The following is a 22,258-nucleotide window of genomic DNA, read 5'->3' as shown; positions in this document are numbered from 1 at the left end:
CAGAGAGCCTAAAGAACTGTTTGAGGAAAAAAATCTTCACATTATGATGAAGCAGGTGGAAGCTAAGATTGGGCTGCATTAAAGGCTGCTGAATTTGTTACATACCTCTGCAGATTTCTTCACTTTTAGTGTTTCAGTGGTTTCTGGTGTCTGTCTCTGACATTTCTCCCTCTTCCCCAATCCAGCTGGATTGAATGCAATTCTCTTTGAGGGTCTCACAGTATTGAATAGATTTCTCCAATAAACTGAAATAATTCAAAAGCAGAATCTGTGTTGCTGCTATTCTGGATTATCTACAGACTTCACCGTGAACAGTATGATTTAAATCTATGATTTGTTGATGTTGTCTTTGTGGAGAAGAGTTTATGGTGACTGGATTTAGATGAATTCACTCCCCGGCTTCAAGTTTTGGTGTGTGCACCTGTGCCATCATTCCTTTTTTTTTTTTTTTTAAGTACTGTGGCATTTTGAAGTCTCTGCCCATCAGCTTTAACATGAAACACACACACACACTTATCGCAAACCGATGCTTAACATTTTCACATTAAACACAGGCAGGTGAAGGTCCACTCTCTGTCAATGCACTGCATCGTATATATGTGTGTCTACACTATACTACGAACTGAAAACTCAATTTCTGGTAGTTATCTACTGGAAAAGGTTCAATTAAAGTGACTTGAAATGAACAGGAGTATGGCAAGAAGAGGGCAGGGTGTTCTGAAGAGGAGCACAGAGGGACTGAAATGATGGTAAGAATTGACTTTGTGTTTGATTGCTTGACTGTCTAGCACTGTCCAGCTTTGAGAAAGGATAAAAGACAAAGCTTCAAACTTTTTACTTTGCGTGACAGCTGGTGGCAGAGATATAGACAGGGATGACAGCAGAGAGAGGGAGAGATTTCCACCCTCATTAGTGGAGTGTGTGTACGCCTCTGCGTGTATGTGTGCGTGCATGGCTGTGCATATTTCATGTTTTCACATAAGTATGCATCATTTCTGTGTTAACATGCATCAGTCCACACATACATGGATGCAACACTTAAATAAAATAGAGAGGGGAATAAAGAGGTTAAACAGAAAAAATGTTATGAAATACCTGAAAGGTTAATATTTTAGTGACAGGTATTCAAATATTTGGCCTTAAAACAAGGCTGACACACTTTTAAAAGCCTCCCCCTCTCTTGACAAGACTGCATTTCATTGTACAGAGTACAACGAACAATGACAATAAAGGCTATTCTCTATTCTAAAGCTTGTCACTGATTGTCTGGTGTGTTTTCTCTCACCTTTATCTGAAAAAAATGTGACTTCTGGTTGAAATGTAAATTGTGTTTACATAGGATGAAAAGGGGAACAGGGAACAAACAAGGAGTGTGATGGTAATTTACTTAATCAGTGACGAGCTTTAAAATCGTACACAATGATTCGATTTCTTATAAGGGCTACTTAGTGAAAAAAAGATAATAGGAGGCAGATTAAAATATGAAGAATGGAATAAAAGCAGCAAAATTTGTAACGTATATAAAACAGCTTAATCTTAAATTTTCCAAGTTTGTGCTCCCCCACTTTTAAAAGCAATGAAGTAGCCGTTTAACTGTAAACTATAAGCCATTTCAGTAGATTATGGTGATGAGTTAATGTCTGACTTTAGATGTATAATGTGGAGCCACACCACAGGCTTGAGCTGAGGAATTCGCTTCCCAACCCTTCAAGATGGGAGGCGATTAGTGCCAAGTGTAACACTTTGTATTAAGGTATAAGTATTCACGGTCAACTAGTTATTAGGATACATAGTTGTAGCATTAGGGCCATTTAGAAGTCCTTATTCAGCACTTATTGATGTCTTATTCAGCATTACTGTATTCTATAATTGCTTGGCCATTAAGAAATTTCCCCACAAGAACCCTCTGTGTCTAAAAACTGATGAATTAGTCATGAAGAGATTACTTTGGGATTGGGATCGAATTTAAGGGTATATGGACAACTGTAATAGACCTAACAAGATGTAATTCATGTACTTTCATGGGGCTGTAATTAAGAGGTTACTGATAAAGAAAAAAAAAGCTTGTAAATACTATGTGAACATTAATTTTATAAACCAAAGTGGATCACTGACAGTTTAAAACAAGAAATAAAACATACACTTCAGAGTTTACTTGTAAAGAGTTACTCATAAAACATTAAAAATTTAGTGGTGCCGTAAGGTAAATGCCAATTCTTCTCCTAAACACAGTATATAAATGAAAGCAAGCTCAAGTTCTCATGTCCCATTTCAATGTCTTGGATCAAAAAAGAAAATGTACTCAGAGAGAATTCATGCTAAACAAAAACTTGTCACGGTACTGGGTCGTGAGGCCCAGTGTTTGAGTTCTAATGCATATTTTTGTAGTCACATGTTGTAGTTTAACGCATCTAGTTGATTTCTAGTTTGCATTTTAGTCCTTGGTTTCTTAGTCCCTTTTTTCATCTCTCCCTGGTCCGTGCGTCTACCTGTCATGTTTCATGTCTGTGTGGCTCTTGTTGTCAAGTTCGTGCCATGTCTATGTCTCTGTGTTTCCTGTTTTATTTTGGAAGAGTCTGGTGTTCTTTGTTCATTGTAGTTAGTGTTACTCTCCCCTGTATTGTCATTATGTTTCATTCTAGTCAGCTGTGCTCGCATGCGTCTCCACTTTGCCTGATCACCTCATGTGTGTATTTAAGTCCTCAGTCTTCCTTTGATCGTCATCGCATCATCTGTTCAACTTCACCCATGTTATGCCAGGTTTCAGGACTCTGTGCTGGTCATGTCCATGTTGCATACGTGTATACATTTCATAGTTCTTTGTTGTTCCAGCACAGAGTCCTGTTTATAGTTGTCTCAGTCATATGCATCATTGTCTCCTTGTCTCAGTCTTCCCTGTCGTCTGAGTTAAGTGTCAGTTCTTAGTTTTCCCAGTTCAGCTTCTAGTTTAGTCTTGCCTCGGTGCTTTCAGTTTTTTGCCACTTTAATCAGCCAAAAGAAAGGCTCGCTTTTCGTTTCAAGTTCAGTACTGTCTCCTCGTCTGTGTCTGCACCTGGATCCTCACACTCCCACACACGGTCTGCCCTCCGCAGACCGTGACAAAACTCTCAACATATCAAAACATTTTTTCATATTACAAACACAGCAATGATATTATTTAGTAAAAAGTGCATGTTAATGGTTAAGATGTTAAGAAGAATACAGTTAAAAGCATACATGATAATAACTAGTATATTTTTTCTGCATCAGATCAATGGTGAAGGAACCTGAAGACTCAAAATCATCAGGGTTTACAAATAAAGAAAAACTGCCTAAAGACTCCATATCAAAATTTGAAAAAGGTCAAATATAGTGAAGTTGTATTATATTTGTAATAGCAAATACACAAACACACAGAAATAAATTTAAAAATGCATTTTTTGATGACATGAGTGATTATCTTTAAAGACACCAAAAGTCAAACCTCTTGTGGCTCTAAAACACATATTTAACCGTACTTGACAGAGCACACACTCAGCAGAGTGCTGAGTACAATCTGCACTCTCTCTATCCTGAGGAAAGGCTTAGCAATGGCACAAATTTGGCTTTCAATACAAGATGAGTTCTTTTAGTCACAGATGCTCACTCCAGGGACACAACCGTAAACATATGAGTCCAATAGCTGCGTATCGCTTCGGAAGGTTCACAGCACATTATGAATGCAAAGATGGTCACACAGCCTGCCATGTTATTAACACAAAAGAGAACAAAGATCAAAAGATACATACAAATATGTGCGAAGTACACAACAAGCTATTTACTCTAACCGGCAGTTTCCAGCAAATCAGAAGAAATATCAATAGTGTTGGGGTAGGACTATGTTTTAGACAACAGTAATGGACTGCAAGGGTCACCTTTTATAAATGATAAGCTTGAATTTCAGTAAAAGAATTAGTAATGTGAACATCTGATATGACAAATGGGCATGACTAAGATATAAAAAGGAAAGGGCAGCGTCACCGAGTTAACAAAAATATATTTACTCTTATTAGATTATGGTAACAAGATTTTTGTTTTTATGTAAATATAAAACAAATACAGTTTTTGTTCTCTGTAAATGACCCACCTCCACTTTTGCTTATTATACACCAGATGCATTTGTTACACCATTTTCAGCTCTTGTTACATAAATGTTACCTAATGCCATACTTCTGAACTTACTAATATTTTTGCATGAACTGCTGTTTTGGTTTCTTTTCAACTGTTTTTTTTTTTTTTAACCATAAAAACCAACCATAAATGATAGTAAGAAAAAAATGTTTCTTTTAACACATTGGATAGCTTCAAAAGCCCCTCACTTGACTTTGAAGTTATTAGCGAGTGGTTGATGGACGTTACCAGCAGTCACTTGGTGAAATCAGTCGCAAACAGCTAAATTTCCTTGTGATTTCTTTGATTCTGAGCAGATTGCTGCAGTCACTGAAAAAACTGTGTGGAAGGCACCAACTTGTTTGTAAACATTAGTCAGCTATGTGCTAAGTGACAACGAAACCGCGAAGAGCACCAAACAAACCAGTAATAGAAATGCTTGCCTTCATAGTAAAATTTTAAACTTTTACTTTGAAAGAACTTTATTTTTTGATTTGCGTCTCACTTTTATAAATTTCACTACCAGTCAGCAAGCAGTTGGGGAGTGTTTATAGAAAAGCAGGTGTCTTCCATGCAAACTACAAGTGATTGTGGCAATCATCAAACTAAAATCAGGGACGCTTTTACAGCACGCTCTTTGCAATCAATTTCACCAAATTACTGGCAGCAGCCACTCGCCAACCAGTCAAGGAATAAGCGTTTTCTCTTGGGACCACAGGTTGCCAGGGGGTTGCCAACTGGTCTTTAGGCCTGTGGGACCGAGGCCTAAATCAAACTGACCAAACTGTCTAAACTTGTTTGGGAGATTTGCTCATTAAGCTCCTCATTGACAGTGCCCTAATGAATAAATTAATTCACAATGACATTGAAATATTCTACAGTACATACAACTATTAGCTATAATACAACCAGAACCTGTGCACTGTAGTTCAGAAGAAATAGAATCTCAGGCACAAGGTTTCATTAGACCCACTAACAGTTATATAAACACTATACGCTATTTTTCTATACCCAGCTTTAAGCCATTTTAATCATTTATCACAAAACAGGGAATACCACAAACTTTTATATCAGCTCATAATGGATGAGTACTTTATGGTGTTGCAAAAAGCCTTCAGGGCTGTAGAAAATAATGGGACACTGAAGATGCAGAGAGATTTAGAGAAAAGAATTAATCAAAAACAAGAAAATAGGACATGTTGCATTATTTATCTCTCATGGCCACTTATGAAATCCACAGCTTCATTAACAATGGATTTCAATGGATGGCACTGTCACATGTGGGTTTCCTGTAATGCTAATCACATCCACAATCTTTTTCCGGGTCTTCTCTCGCTATGTCAGACTGTAAAATCCATGACTCAGACTAGACAAGCTCACAGCATCACTCTGCCAGCAGTTGGATGTGAAACATCACAAATCAGCCCCAAAGTGAATAAATGCTATTCAACAGCCCTAGAAAGTACATGCCCATGCTCCCACTATTCCCTCGGAGCATAAATATGTAAAAATGTTTTTCAGAAAGGCAGTCAGATATATTTCACAAGAAAATTCTCAAAGGGAATACAGAAGTCATTTTTTTATTTATCCATCCAGCTCAACATCAAAAACAGGCAGCTTTCCAGAAACAGAAGACTGAAATCCAGGTATCATTTCATCATCAGTTTGTGTTGAAGCGCAACCTAAAGTAAGTTCACTTCCTCCCTTATTGCATCTCCATTTTTGCTCTATTTTCTTCAATCCATCCCTGCTATTCCTTGACCTTTCTGCAGGCATTCTCCTGTCACTCTGTTTTCCATCTGCATGATAAGCACCACAAAGAGCCAAATCTCAAACTTAGGCCAAAAGCTGAAAAGCAGAATGGAAGAGAGCAGGTGGGTTAATGTGCACACAGGAGAGGGGAGTCAGCTCATAATAATAGATGAGAACTAATTTAAGTAGCTCTTTGAAGATCAGTGATGTTGAATGAAATAATCGGCGGCCTGAACACCTTGACACTCATCTCTTGTCCAATTTCTCTGCTTAAACCATCTGAGGAGCAGATATGAATTTTACCATTTCAGTTCAAATTTGTAATTCTTGTCTGTTTCTTAGAGACACCTTTGCAAAACTGAATTCACTGCCTTTTTAACCCCACTTGACATTTTTATGTGAATTATCCTCTGATGGTGGTCTTTGTGCTTTGCCGGCACCCTTCCAAAAAAAAAGGATTTTAGACACATAGCAGCTCCATCCAAGTGTAAAAATGTGATATTTTTTTAGCTATATGAGAGTAGGGAAAATATAAAGAGCAGCCTTTTTTCTACTTTTTTAGCTTCCATTTCCATTGAATGAAATACAGTTGCTACACATGCATGTGCTGCTGTGTGAGTGTTTATGAGCGTGCACGCATGCATGTGTAAAATCTCATCATCTCTGTCGGCGCACAGCAGAGAGCAGATCAAAGCTTTGTCTCTCCACAGAGGCCAAGGAAATTCAAACATATTTTAATGGGGTAGGTGATGAAGACGCCTCTGTGATAACCTGATGAACAAAGCCTGTTCTTACTTAGATCCATATTATAAGGCCTGGAATTGCAAACACATAATACCTGGTATTTGATTATCAGCTACAACAGCTTTCATTAATCTTTTTCAATCGTAACTGTCATTTTTTTAATCTCAACACTGATGTGAGATTCTTATCAGCCGTGGCCTCATTTGACTGTCTAATCTACTCAGGCTAATATTTCAATTCTAGTATGGCCCTACATGAGATCTCTGTTAAGATTTGGTCTAAGGGTGACGACTAGAATGGACAACAGTCCACAGATTTATCATAATTTATTCATAACTACATAAATTCATATTCACCAGCATCTGCCTGATACTTCATGCACTATTCATGTGGCATAAGGCACCAACACTCAAACTATCTGAGCCAGTTTGACTACTGAAAAACAAATGCAGCATTTAGACAAGAATAAAGCTGTCCGAATGGAGACTTCTGCCCGATAGCTTTCATGACCTGCAGGTTTTGTTTTGTGTACGCAAGTTGATTCAAGATGTGAATCGGTCTCGGTTGATTGGCTGTCCAAAGGACAAAATGAATTATATTTACGCAGCATTACAATGTGAGATAAAATATGCAGAAATCAACACACAAACTAGACAAATCTTTCCTCATGAGGGCTCTTCTGCTGGTTCAAAGTTATGGTAGCTGAAAGTGAGCAATTTGATTATTCTGGGGATATTCCATTGCATAAACATGAGCTCCTGCTCTGCTCCTGTGCTATGAATAGCACCAGGATGTGATGTGTTCAATATGCAATATGTTTGTCTTCATGCGCAGTTTTAGAAAACCTGTACAGAAACACGAAGATACCAGTTTTTCACAACATATATCAATTTAAATATAAAAAAGTCAGCAAAGGATGATGAAAATCCAGTCAGCTCTATTTGTTTGCTTCAGTCTGCATTATTGACTCGATCCATACACATACCTAAATCACACAGACATCACAGACATCAACTTACCAGTCTGTGTAAGACTGCATTTCTGTGGTACAGCCACGGTGCCACCAATGTGGTATATGTTACGCGCCAAAAGGGTCGCTACTGTTAACGCAGCAGACTTTTCAGCAGGACCGTGAATAAAGGTGGATTGTACTTTATGAGCAGACAAAGAAGTTGGACCAAAAAGTGAACAAATTTCCTCCATTTCCTCGGCAAAAAAAATCCAAATTCGCCTGTAGGAGTGTGCCTCGGCTCAGTCCCAGTATGAAACACACTCAGCTTTTACCTGTAGCTAAACCCTCTGAAAACCACTTGCGCTTTTCCTCAAATTAGGCTTGACGGACAGCGCGCACTCTCTCCAGACAGTAAGCCTCCACACTCAAAACAAGAAGCAAGCACACCAACACTCCTGCTGTTCATCTTCCTCTGTGGTGTGCTCTGATCTGTAGCGTCACCTTCATCTGACAGCCTTCTCTCTCTCTAAAAATACACATTTCCACCTTTCGGTTGGTCATCTGTTCACCACTCCCGCTCTTCCCATCCACCTCTCTCTGATGTTCGCAGGTCTTTCAGAACATGTGCAGCTGTGTGACTGTGGCTGCCAACATGCTACTCTGACGCACAGATTTGTATTGTTGTGCAGTTTATGGAGTGATTATGAAGAGCATGGGAGGAGGATAGTGCAGATTTCTGTCTCTGTATCGGCAGGGTTCATTAAGGTCAACTAGCGGGATGCAGGGATAAGAATGATGACATAACATTCATGATAATGCATTACCAAAAGTAAGATTTAATGGGCTGGCATGTGGGAGGAGTGTGTGTGGGGATGTGAGTACAACAGGAAAACTCAGAGATGGCACATCTGTCTATCTTGCACTAAATGCTCTGCTATTATACACAAGCCCCCTTCTGGGGGTAAAGTCCTCTTCTCTCATTAAAATTTATTTGATCAGGCGATGAAAGATGCCATTTGTTAAGAGTAACATAATGCTGTAAAAAAGGACTCTATAATGTCATTTAATTAATGTGCTCATGTGTTGTTTTTCATACCCTAAATTGGTGTTAAAATCAAACTCAATAAGCTATAGAATAGCTCGAGGATATGAATGGCTGCAGTCAGGGATAGCTTGGGTCTTTCAGGCTATACTAAAGTACAGCTTTTTTCTCTCTCTCTCTTTTTACCCTTGAGCAGAGGAGTCTTGGACTGATGCGTCTCTTTTCTAGCACTTACAGTTTGTTCAGAACAGCTGCACTTAAGACAAGAAGAGCATGCTGTGATGAAGAGAGGCCAGATGCAAAAAATGCTCAAATACAGAGATAATAGGATTCGTTATTGGTCACTGTCTCCTTGAAGATTGGACAAAAAAGCTTGAGAAAGGAATTCATACCATGCTTAATGTCACACCTCCGCATGCATGAACTATAGCTGTTTGGAGATGAAATGCTAGTTGTTAATTTATCATTAGAAACACAACTTTGGAAATGTAGTGAGGAGAGCTGCTTCAGACACTGTTCAAAAAACAGTCAGAAGATTCATTCTAGCCACAAGTTTAACAGATCAAAGCTGAATGGGATCATCTGTGCCTGCAATCATGAAGGGCTGAGGAGGAGAGGAGGTACAGCGAGGAGCTCTTTAAGTACAAGAAAGTCATGCTGTCCTTTACTGCTTGCTGACTGTCCTGTGTCTGTGTACAGCACCACTGGCACTAATGCAGTTGTGAACGTTACACTGTGGTCATTGCAGAAGGGGATCCTGTGGTTCTTTCTGCTCGTGTTTCTGCTGAGGCTGCAAAACCTCTGTTGGGAAGAACCAATGTACCAATGCTTGGACTACTTTGACAAGGAGAAGGGCTTCCGGCTGAATCCTAAAGTCCAAGAGACCATGGTGGATCTCCATGGTGACCATGTCTGCTCGCCAAGTTTTCAGAGCCAGTTGGTTGCAACAGTTAATTAATAATTCAAATTCACTTTTTGTTACATGTTAATATAATTTTAAAGTAAAGTTGTTTTTTTAAAGGCGCATTGTGTTAACTGAATATATTTACTTTTTTCCACTACAACCAAATATTTAATCTTTCTTTGACACAAGTCAGTGAAAAGAAAGAGTTTTGAAGTCCCTTTCCAAAATTGTAAAACTGCATTGTACAGAAGTTGAAATCAGATTGAAATGTAACATATAAATAAATATATATGTGAGGCGAGGAGTTTCCCTTTGATGGATCCAAATCTCAAGAAAGGTGAAAGTCCTCATGCCAGTTTTCAGTGTTTCACAGAATATTATTTCTGGAGGTATTTTTTCTTATTCCTTGTATGCAATTTTCTTTATGCTGTATGTAATATAATATTATATAGGATTTTTATTTGGAATATAACATCCACAAGAACCAGTCTGTGTTTCTAAGATTAGATAATCAGGCAGATTGGGGTTTTTTCTTCATATCACTGCAACAGAATAGATCAAAGATGATAAACCCCAAATTAAACTTCATATAATCCCATCACATCTTCTTCTTACATATATTCATGCGTTATATCATCCAGTCTCCATCCTGTTTCGCTGTTCCTCTCAGGACATTCAACAGCTTATGAAATTAAATTAGTGAGGCGCACAGCTCTGTGACAGATGACGACTTCTGGAAATCAGGCCATAGCATGGTGGGATGAATGCCCCCAGCTCATTTGTGACACTGCTGTTTCTAATGCCTTGGCAAATTCCAAATTCCATCACCTGCTCCATCAGTAAGCTTCCCAACAATGTGATTACTGGGTGAACATAATTTCTAGGATAACAAATCCTGATGTGGCGTTTAATTGATTCACTTTGTCTTGTTGCATGTTTCTGTTCATAGTGATGGTGGCCTGGAGCCATTCCGAGTATGTATGAGGTGGAAAGCAGGTAAATAGCCTGAATCTGTTTGTCAGTCAATGCTAAAACAGAGAGGCAGACCCTCACATTCCTAGCTGTGGGACAGCTGGAGTATAATCCACCTGATGTGTGATTGAAAAGACACACAGGGGAAACCTGTATGAATGCAGAGACAACATGCGGACCACATGCAGGAAACGCTAATTAAAGAACTGCAAAGCTGCACAGCCATGACACATTTTCTGATGTTCCTGTTTTAAATCAAAACAGTCATTTGCTAATATATGCAAGTAAATATTCGAGCTTTGCCATTTCTATTCCTGCATACACGGAATTTTAAAATGCACAATATGAAAAACTGATTAATAAATGTGAAATCATCATAACTATATTCTCAGGGAAAAAATAACTATGTAATAACAGTTTGATCCACAATGTCAGCATAAAAAAACTCCATTGTATTTTTAAAAGTACTGAAATCTACAGCGAACTCATTGTCATCTTCAAGAAACCCTTTTGAGATTGTTTGAGCTTTGTGACACTGTGAGGTGGAAGCATCTAGCAGAAGATGGGTACACTGTGTTCATAAAGGGAGGGACATGGTCAACAAGAATACTCAGTTGGTACTAAGGAGTCTAAAGAATAGCCTCCTTATTATGACCTCATGACCAGCAGACGGACCCATTAATACAAGGCAGGATGGATCCATGCTTTCACAAGTCTAAACAGAGTTCAAACAAACCTCAACAAAAAAAATTTTGCCTTCTAAAAGCAGACATATGGCTGTTTTATGATCTACTGCCCCCCGCTGTTGTTTAGCAGTGTTGCATTGTGCAATTTCATACTAACACTAATATTAATATCGCTAAGGTTAAGGTTAGGTTGCGCTTCAGAAACTAAAACTACTTACTCCTTGTTAAGATATGAAAAGAAAATATTTTATCCTACAGTGGAAAAATAACTGAGGTGTAAGTTTTGAATATAGGTGCAAACCAGTCTAAACCGACTATCCTGCATCACCACGGGAGTGGTAGCATGGATTTATGATACATAATTACGGCACGTAATTTTCTTGTGAAAGGAGTAAAAGCATAAAAAGCCACAGAATTATAATCCTAATCTAAAAACTAAGTCATAATTAACATAACATAATTAACAAGAGATAATAACCTCTTGTGTGGTGCCTGTACTGGCTAGTTCTGTAATCATCACAATGCGGCAGCTTGAACTAGACTGCATCAGTCCCAAACTTTTGAGCAGAATGAACAATTAGCCACGTTAATATCTGCGTTGATTTGAACACTTTGTTTTGTGTTTTACTTAAGAGTGTTTTACTTAAGAATAAACAGTGAATGAACTGTATTAGAAGTGTCAAACATACTGCCCATGAGTCAGAACATGCAGCAAAACTGCAGTGAAGTCAATAAAAATCATATTTTGCTATTAATTCAGGCTCTGTTTCACTGAATTGTTGCATTTGTGTCTTTTTTCTGGCTGTAGGCTTGAATGTGTACATGAATAGTTGTCTCTTTGTCTTAGCCCTGCAATAGACACCATGTCCAGGGTGTACCTGACCTTTTACCCATGACAGCTGAGATAGACTCCAGTCCCATTGCAACTATGAATTGGATAAGCAGAAGAAGACTAATGCAAGGATGCAAGATATGTGACATTGTGAAGAATTTCTTATCGCTAGTAAAAGAACAGATTGTGCAGAATTTAACCAAATAAAATGTAAGAGCCTGCATACAAATTTCTTAATTTATTTTTCAATTCTCCCACTCCAGTCTCACAAGTTTGCAGCAGAAGCTCAAATTAGTTTAAAAAAAGAGTCTGCACGCAGACAAATGTCTCTCAGCCCCAGAGTCAATCACAAACACCTGGTATACAAAAAAACAGATCACCATTGGAAGGGCATTAAATTCATGGAGGGTTTTGATTCATTAGTTTCAACCCAAAGATCCAAAGGTAGAAAAATCACAATTGAAAAAACAATCAAAAAAGTCACACCCATAAATGAATGAATGAATGAATGAATGAATGAATGAATGAATGAATGAATGAATGAATAGCTTAATTTGTTAGTCTATATCGTATTATGCCCAGGCTCAACAAGGCTACACAACAATGTTATGATATGAATATTGCTAAAACATTACTAGTTTTCCATTTCCACACTTTATTTCTGTGTCAGTGCTAAACAATCAAATAATATTCATGTATCTGAGATCCGTGTGTCGGTGTCGGTCCTGCCTCATAACAACGTTGGTCTGAAATTAGACAGGATTGCTCTGTTGGAGGTAAAGGGGGAAATATTTCTTTGTGTATATTAAACTCTCTTTTCTTTATTAATTTATTCACTATAATAAACATATTATTAATTTTGTGTTTGCTGTAAGCCAAATTTAGGTTACCTGCGTTGGCTTGCTAATGAGAGTTTTTAAAAGCATTAGTTAACTTCCTGGCTAATGATAACTAAATGCTCAGTGAGCCAAATGAGCAATAACGATGCTCCTGAATCATCATTATAATGATGCAGAAGCAACACCAATATGGTGATTTCAGATTGTACGACTCCAAATCTGATATTATTATGCAACTTTACTCTGACTGTCAGTGCCTGAGATTGTGGCTATAGTAATAATAATAATAATAATAATGGATTGCCTTTATAGAGCGCTTTTCGAGAACCTCAAAGCGCTTTACAATTCCATTATTCATTCACTCTCATATTCACACACTGGTGGAGGCAGCTACAGTTGTAGCCACAGCTGCCCTGGGGCAGACTGACAGAAGCGAGGCTGCGATATCGCACCATCGGCCCCTCTGGCCATCACCAGTAGGTGGTGGGTGAAGTGTCTTGCCCAAGGACACAACGACCGAGACTGTCCAAACTGGGGCTCGAACCGGCAACCTTCCGATTACAAGACGAACTGCCAACTCTTGAGCCACGATTGCAATGTATAGTATGGCTGGCTGCATTTTCTAATAAAACAGCCCACACTAATGTTAAAATTCTGGGCATGTATTTATGTCTACATTTCCTGCCTATATATAGGTTGTTAATGGCACTAAAACGAATCGACTTGTCACAAATAAATGGCTGCCAAGATAATAATCTGCTGTATTAATCATTTGTATAACTCCAGTGCTTTATATTTGACAGCAACATGGTGCCAATAGGTTTTAACTAGGATCTGGAGTGTACTTTCAAATAAAATTCCTTTTAAAACAAAGTCATTACACAAAAGTTCTAGGGTAGAGTTAAGAACACTTGGTAAGGCTTCTTGTTAGCAACATAAAAGAATACACACTCACTCTTATGTCGCAGTCACTTACTCCACCTAATTAAGAGCTCTTAGGGCAATGCTCACACTGCCAGTGCTACAAATGGGTTTCCAGGTTCCCTCGGGTGCAGTGTGGAGCAACTCCGGAATAAAAATAAACACACGACAACTGCGGCATGATAATGCATTTGCCAAAGCTGATACAGGGGGTCCCCGAGCGGAGGAGGAGTGACTTCAAAGGCGGGAACTGAACCCTGCATGTGTGTCAATGCGCTTTTTATGTATACATTTGGTGTACGATTGTTGGCTGTTCGTGCAGTGATTGAGCTTCTTCTTTCTTCTTCCCAATGCCAGGAAGGATGATTAAGATGTGGTATCTCTAGCAGAGCCAGACTGCCATAAAAACCTGTGTGATCTCAACAGTTTCCCAAAAAATATTTGAGAGAAGATATGATTGCCTGCCTTCTGCTTCTTATCAGGGAGGCCGAAAAGTGTTGAATAAAAGCAAACTGGACCTCTGGGTAGCTCATTAAAGGATGAATGGATGAAAGGAAATTAAATAAAAGCCTGTATTTATGGATAATTTCCTTTCTATTTCCCACTTAAAACGCTAATACGGTGTGGTAAATGCGTTGCCTGGCTGCAGATTCATGCTGACAATTACCAAAAGAACCCCAGTAGGTTTAAGGAGTTGGATTTTTTTAAAATCCAAGGCAAGAACAGATGTGATGTGCCAGTTGCTATGTCAGCACACAGGCTGATAAATTAACCCAGCAGCAATTAAATTTTACTTCATATAAATAAAAAAAGAAGATCCTTTTGGAGAAAGAAGAAAAGGAAAGAACATTACTAATAAACAGGAAACTGATTATTGCTAAACTGAATACACTGGAAGCACCTATGCAGTGGAACAGCTAAAGAGACATGGGTCCTTTTTCCAGCAGTACCGTGTTTCAGTATCATATTATATATACTTTATACCTTATTGAAAAATTGCCTATTTAAAATTGGACGAGATTGGTGGTATCATATTTATTTCATTTCTGTCAGAAGAGAAGAGAAGAGAAGAGAAGAGAAGAGAAGAGAAGAGAAGAGAAGAGAAGAGAAGAGAAGAGAAGAGAAGAGAAGAGAAGAGAAGAGAAGAGAAGAGAAATACTTTTGGAGAACAGAGAAGATCTAAAGGACTGGGAGAGTTTCTTCCTGGTGTCTGCTTGCTGTTTCTGCCCCGAAGCTACAAAAAAGGAAGAGGCAGAAACAAAGATGACGGTAGAGAGAAGACAGGGGGAACGTGCTGTGATTCATCATCATCATCAGTGCAGGAGAGACACATGAGGAAAAACACATTTTACATGGAAAAGCCATTTCCTCCATGTGGAGGAGATTAGTATCTATACATGCTCCTCCATACCTTCCTCTTCCTTTCATTTTTTGTTCAGTTTCTCTCACAGCAAGAGCAGATTGTCCATGAAGCACAAGAGTTGTTCAAAACGAATAAAGCGCTAGTGTCATGTCCAAGGTTGGCAGGGCCCTCCCTCTAAAACCCCAAAATGAGAAAGAAAAACACACAAACCCTGGCACTGCAAGGGGTGGTGGCGGGGGCTGAAAGCTTGACGTATTCTGCTTTTAAGTGCCAAGGATTCTCCATATTTTCAACATCATAAAAGGGCTGCTGTAATAGCCCGGGGACTGTTAGGGCTTCAATTTGACCATCAAGACTCAATTCACAGCTCTGCCACATTGTATGGCGCTTAACATCCCCTGCCTGATTTTCAAAATGATCCTATTTCTCTTGATGCCACCGACAATCAAGCCCACCTCTTTTACTGAGCTATGGCATGTGGTAATGCTATGTGGTGTGTCAGTTTCTGAGACATGTTCTCACCAAGGATTGTACTGACAGAACTTGTGAACATCGCAGATATGGTTAGATTTCTGTAACAGTGCAGAAGATCCAGATCTTACAGGATGCAGATCTATATGGACTGAGGGCAGAGTTATCCAATCGAGAAATTAAGGGGGTTTTCTGCCCCCTAGTGACACGTACAAAGGGGCATTTTCAGCACCAGGGACAGTTTCCCGCTGCTGCTCCTCATCAACATTTCTCATATAAGCTGACATAAACGCTCAGCAGTTTACAAATTAAAATTAAAATATTGCCCCGAATGTAATGAATTCTTTCTGTATTTGAAACGCCAATAAACATCAGCCTAAATACTGCCTAATGAATCCCTCATGCAAATGACAACGCGATTAGGTTCCTTATTCCAGCGTTTGTAGCAGAGTGGGTGATGATAATTCCCCACAACAAGCGCAGTGGAGATATTACGCTCCAGCCTTCTTGCGATGTAGGCTGGTGCGCACGCGAAGGAATGTGTGCACCGCACTGTCTTCTGTGAGACAGATATACCAAATAACCACAATGTCCAAGTGCTGAAAATGATCACTTACCCCTCTCCAAACTAAGATTTCTGCAAACTTCAAGCTCTGCCATTTAGGACTGAAGTTGTTGGTCTCACAAAATCCCTCCATGCGCTTCGGGCATCATTTTATTCCCTAGTTGTGGCGGTTTGAAATGCCAAGATGCCATCAAAAAGTATCCGATTAGTCCATTTCTCCATGATGACTAGACTGTTCACAATAAGCGCGTCATAATCATAAAGTGACACTTGTTTTAAGAATCCAAAAAACAAGCCCCAGAAGCAAACTGCTCCTCAGTACCTGCCTCCCTGTACTGTCTGCAGAGTGGATTCACAAATCACCAAAGCTCACATCCACAGCCTGTGCGCGCACATCCTCTCCTCTCACCAGGCGCAACACAGGAGCAAAACGATAAGCCGATTTCTCACACGCTCGATGGGTTTGGCGGAGAGTGGATGTTAATGAGCGAGAGCTCAAGACGGGCGTGGAATGAATGAACTTGAATGATAGCGCACAGCGCGTTGGCTTTAGCCACTCGAGTTGGTCATTTGGACATTTTCGCCAGTTTTTGGTTGTTGTTTTTTTGCGTGGATCAGCTGCTTGACGACAGTTTAAATTCCTCACCAAAATCAGCTCGTGCAACATCCGTTTGTTTTGTTACAAGCATATTTTTTTGGTCAGTGATTGATTGTAGTCTTAAACGATAAAAACAACAACAACAAATACGGCACAATTGCGCAGCGATGCCAGCGCTATGACCCACTTTACATTGCCTGTCTCTTTCCATGCTTACTCCAAGACACAACAGGAAGCAGGCTTCGTGAAATAATAGGAATGCAATAAACACATTGGGACATATTGGTTCCCCAGAGAGAGCGACAGAGGCAGAGCAAGTCCCGTGTAAACATTAATGAATAGGTAGGTTTTTTTTAGCGTTTAAATTGCGTGTGAGCGTTTTTATGTGTGTGTCCAGCCGGGAGCGTATCATCCCAGTAGAGTCATTTCCCTAATGAAAGTTTACTCAGTCTGAATCTCATAGATTAGTTTCGTCCACTGGTCCTCGTTAAAGCCATTTCATTTAGGACTGCGAGAGACAATTTCGGAATGACCGAGCAGACACACAGACGCGCAGTGTTCAAACACTGGGAGCCAGAGGCAGAGGTTACCAAATCGATTAGTGCTGTCTGAAGAAACAAAAATGCATGTCTGAACACGTGTCGCCCTCAGTTTAGTGTTGCATGACTGTATGTTGTCCATTATCATCCTGGGTATTAGAAGGTAATTGGTGACTCTGATTTAAACACAAACATCTCTTCATCCACACTTGCCTGATCAGAGACAGTTAATGGGCCCAGCCCAAAACACCTGGCAGTGTCTAGTTTATATATCATGATCAGACAAAAAACAAAATCAGCCAACTTGATAATTCACAAGGCTGCAAGCAACTTGGAAGAAGCAAAAGAGGCAGAGTGAAGAAGTGAAAAGGGAAATAAATATGCTCTGACAGTAAAGGACAAACATGTCAAGGACATTAATGGAAACATAGAAACTCCAGAAATGATGCAGCAGATATTTCATACAGCTTGTTTGATTTTTCTTCCTTTTTCACCTCTTAAAATGACACAACAGCTTAGACAACAGTTAAAAGATTAGTATCTTTTCTTTCTTTTTTTTTAAATTGGTTAGCACTCACTGAAAATGCATCCTCATTTTGTGCTCAGCAGGCTACACTTTTTTCATTTTCCCAACATTAATAGCTCCCAGATTCTAAAAGAAAAGGCAACTTCATCCTCAGAGAAATTATATATACAAATTATAAATACATGGCCAGAAATTGTCTGAAATTTCATACACATGGTGATTTCTAAGCATAACAGATGGGAAAACAAGTAATTGTGTTTTCTCTCTGTGTCAGTCAGCTCAGTCCATCATCCACAGAAGAGCACTGAAGCAGTCATGCTTGTTTTCTACTACAGTTCACTGACAAGAAACGGTACAGCCAAAGCATAGCACACAGTCTACCGAAGTAGGATGGAGAGTCGGGAGGCAGTTTGTCAAGGTGAGGCTGTAAATGGTTTGTCGGCTGTAGGTGTGTCAAACTCAGAAGCAAACCAACCCATCAGAGATTTTTCATGGATTTTTCTGACAGAGCTGTCAGTGCAGAGATCAAGATCAAACTGATGCAACTGCATGTCTGGATTTAGTTCAGATTAAGAAAAACTGTAAGGAAAAACCGACTTAGATTATATCTAACGTAAACAGTAAAGTCTCTCAACATTTCAGATGATGTGTATTACAAAAAGGAAAAGTATGGCATTTCCAAAGAAGCTGTAGTGTTAATAAAAAATAAAATGCAGTGATGTCCAAATAATTTCAACCCCCTTTACTTGAAAATACTATTAATGTAATATATAAATGTTGAAAACTGACTGTTTTGTCATTTTGAATGTGATGACAGGGGTATTTTTAACATCACTGTGTTTCAGCACCTCTTCTTTTAACAAAAAGCTGTAAATGCTTGGGTGGTGAGGAGATGAACTGTTGGAGTTTTAAAAGCAATGCATTTCAGCAGTAATTTTTTCAGTAGTCAATTTTTTTGTCATTTTACAGCAATATGACAAAATTTGGGTGGGTGTCAGGTCTGGACTGGAGGCAGATCAGTTTAGAACCTAGATTCTTTCACTACAATGCCATGCTGTTGTTTGAATGATATAGTTTGATATAACAAAGGTAACAGAAGAAAGAAAGAAAGAAAGAAAGAAAGAAAGAAAGAAAGAAAGAAAGAAAGAAAGAAAGAAAGAAAGAAAGAAAGAAAGAAAGAAAGAAATGCTCCAAAACCTGTATATATTGTCCGGCATGATGGTACCTTCACGACAGATAAGGGGTACCCATGCTAAAGATACCAGTGCACTCTCGTTCAGTCAAGCAGGTATTAGCTGCTAATAATCTGGATCGGTCTTCTTCGCTGTAGCCTCTATGATTTCCAAAAATAATTTCAATGCATCAAAGAACAGAATACGTTTTCAACTCTGGATGTTGCACATATAAGGTCTGAGTGGCAGTTTTAATTGTGGAGGGAGGAATGAACTGTGTTCTCTGGCAATCACTTCCCAAGTCCATGCACATGCCGAGTGCCCAAATGTCACAAATATTCCATCTATTTTTTTCCATATTGCTTCTTATACAGACATTTGCTTTGGTGACACTGTGTCCAGATATTTTTATCCCCAAATATCTTCCATTTTGCTTACGTTGACCATAAAAAAATAAAAATAAAAAATAAAAACATTTAAAAAAATCTGTAATTCTTGAATTTTCTTGCATTTTATCCCATGCAAAGTTTCAGAATGGTGACTCCCTGCCTACTTTTATTTGAAAAAAGTCTAGATTCTCTATGAATTCTAGACCTCTCCCCTCTGTACTCTTACAAATTAACCTAATCAGTAGTCAAATTATTCAAATTATTATTTTATGATCCCTTGTTGCCATTGTCCCAACATCTTCGAAAAATGTTACTGTCATCAAAAATATATGTTTTAAAAACACAAGCAGTTACAACATATCAGTCAGTTTCAACATTTGATATGTTGTCTCTGTGATCATTCCAATTATGTATATTATTAAATGGTTTGAAAATCATTGCTTTGGTAACAGCTTCATAAACACATTACCTTGTACTGATGGAAATGTGAGAAACAGATAAGAGATATCTTGTTTTAACTTCACAGGTACTCTTTTCCATGGTGAGAAATTCATGGAAGGCAAAGAGATGCTTTTCATCAGTAAAAGAAAGAAAGCAATAAAAGAAAGTCCAATAACCTGCCAACACAAACATCTATGAACAGTTTTTCCATGTATGTTATGCACTGAGTCAGTTGCTTGCAGCTGTCTTTTTTTACACAATAATAGGGAGGTTTTGTTGTATTGGCTTTGCAGTCTGATTCTAGTCTGATATTACTTGAAGCACTTTTTTTGGCAATGCATCTCCCTCTAGTGTCCATTCTCAAGACATGCAGGTGTCAGAATATTGTGTATGTTTCTATTTGATATTTACCGTGAAAAATGCTATTGTCTGCCAAGAAGTGCCGTCGGTACTGCGGCTCTCCTTTCCTGTTCACCACCCAGGAGCTCATTTTGAGAAGAGGAGGAGAAACAACTGGATGACCTATGAAGGAGAGGACAATTGGATTATGTTGTCTCAACATGTTTGCAGAAATCTGGATAAATGTAAAAAGTAATATGATGATATATGTTATATAATAAAATAAATCTACTGCAGGTCCATAGCTGTGAGCCAAGTCACAAATCTTCAAACAGCAAGTGATTCCATTTTAAAATAAGGCTTATTGAAGGTTTAAAGACTAAATGCTTTCTGGACATGGAGATGTAATTACAATAATGGCAAAAGTCAACATGAAAGTAATCTTTCAGTAGTCCTTTCCTGCTTCTGCAATCAAAGCTTGAATTGAATTAAATTATCCGATTGTTGCTATTTAGACACGACCCAGGCTCCCTGCTGTCTCGCCTGCTCTGCATTCACCAACTAGGTCCCGTTTCTCTAGCCAGCTCTCTTCGTTCAGTTTTTTGTCTCCTTTGATTTTTCCCATCTACTTCTCAACATGTGTTCCCATTTATCTTCTTTCCGTTTCTCTTCTTTTCCCTTTACTTCCTCCAGATTACCTTTCATTCCTACCATTTCCATGGCAGCTCTTAGTGATTTCCCACCTGTTGCTCATCTGTCTTTCTTTGATTTATTGCATCATACTACACACACATACAAACACACACCAAAGGTGTGTAGTTCTGAAAAGGCTTGGAGCCCCTGAGACAGTTATTGCCGTCTGGTTTCAGCTGACCTGAGGAGAGTTGACTGTTGAAACACACAGAGCTCAAGGGTCAAGTGTCTTGAAGGTGAAAGTACTTTCCTGTGATCCTGCAACCACCTTGTTTTAAAACGGACCTGTAATGTGAATGGTGTTTATCATAGACCACATGGACCAAGACTTATGTGTCCTATTAATACGAGATCCGTGTCATTCAAGTCAGAATGTGCATAATCCAAAAATGTCAGTGCCTTGTAGTGTCAGTGGAACAGTTTCAATTTTTTAACTCTTCTTGTAGCAGACAACTGGAATACTACACTTTCAACAATCAGTCAGATCGTACATTTATTGTTTTGGTATGCACTGGTAACTGCTGCTGCGGGAAGTTAACTTTACAAGATATTTAAAGAAAGAAAATTATATGTAATAGAAACAACTGACTTAAGCACAAACCATATGAAAGCACAGATATTCACCTTTTACTTCAGGGTGTGGAGGAAAACAACAAAGAAAGTGTTTCAAGAAGAACAACAAAGGCACAGAAAGGAGTTAAGGAAAGCTTTGATAGCACATATTTCAGCTAATCAGTGCAGCCTAGTGCACTGGTAGTTGGTGGAACACGGCTTTGAATTTGTGTCATTATTCCTGCTCAACAAAAAAGCTTTTTAATTAAAGGAGATGAGACAACTTTTGCATTGCCTTCATGCCAAAAGCACAAAAATCTGAGGCTTCTCTCCAGCTCTGCTCCACCTTATGTCAGCAAAGTCTCTTAGGGGCTCTGAATTCACTGTAGAGCGCAGCCCCTAAGAGACTTACTGCTTAATTATAGAATAATGTTCCTAAATTCTGTTTGTTTTCATAACAGAGTCCAAATTAGAGACAGGAGTTGAGCAGCTGAGGTAGATGATGGGGGATATTGTTTGCACAGCTTTAACGGGATGTCAGGTTGCAATGCAGATAGATTACGAAAAAAAGACAAATCACATGGCAAGAACTCACCACGTTTGCACTTACAAGTCAGCAGACGTTATAAATGCTGTGCAAAGGCGCATAGCAAAATGATATCAACAATGCAATGACCATCTGAACTGACAATTCTTTTAGTAAGTGGTGTTTCTGAGACAGAACCACAAACAGGGTCTTGTCAGTTTGAAGAAAACATAGCACAATTTAGACACTTTCTCACCAGAAGATATTATAAATGAAAACACGAATATTAAATGTAAAGCTACACAGATAGGT

The 22,258-nt window shown here is 38.8% G+C and overlaps 1 protein-coding gene across 5 annotated transcripts in view; it reads right to left on the bottom strand.

The window, feature by feature from the left end:
• Window positions 1-22,258, bottom strand: part of plch1 (phospholipase C, eta 1) — a 69,987-nt gene that overhangs the window by 39,521 nt on the left and 8,208 nt on the right. For 3 of the 5 annotated variants that reach the window (XM_082503586.1, XM_082503587.1, XM_082503590.1), the window contains exon 1: window positions 7,644-8,205. In XM_082503586.1, the coding sequence (XP_082359712.1) occupies window positions 7,644-7,827 (184 nt within the window). In that variant the 5' untranslated portion in view covers window positions 7,828-8,205. Of the gene's footprint in view, window positions 1-7,643; window positions 8,206-16,223; window positions 16,661-20,247; window positions 20,359-22,258 lie in introns of those variants that run through there. The other 2 variants (XM_082503588.1, XM_082503589.1) reach the window with 2 other exon arrangements.

Source organism: Aulonocara stuartgranti (genome assembly GCF_965226115.1).
Source record: "Aulonocara stuartgranti genome assembly, chromosome: 14".
Classification (NCBI taxonomy): Eukaryota; Metazoa; Chordata; class Actinopteri; order Cichliformes; family Cichlidae; genus Aulonocara; species Aulonocara stuartgranti.
The sequence above is the reverse complement of the archived record's forward strand: the minus strand, read 5'-3'. Positions and strand labels throughout refer to the sequence as shown.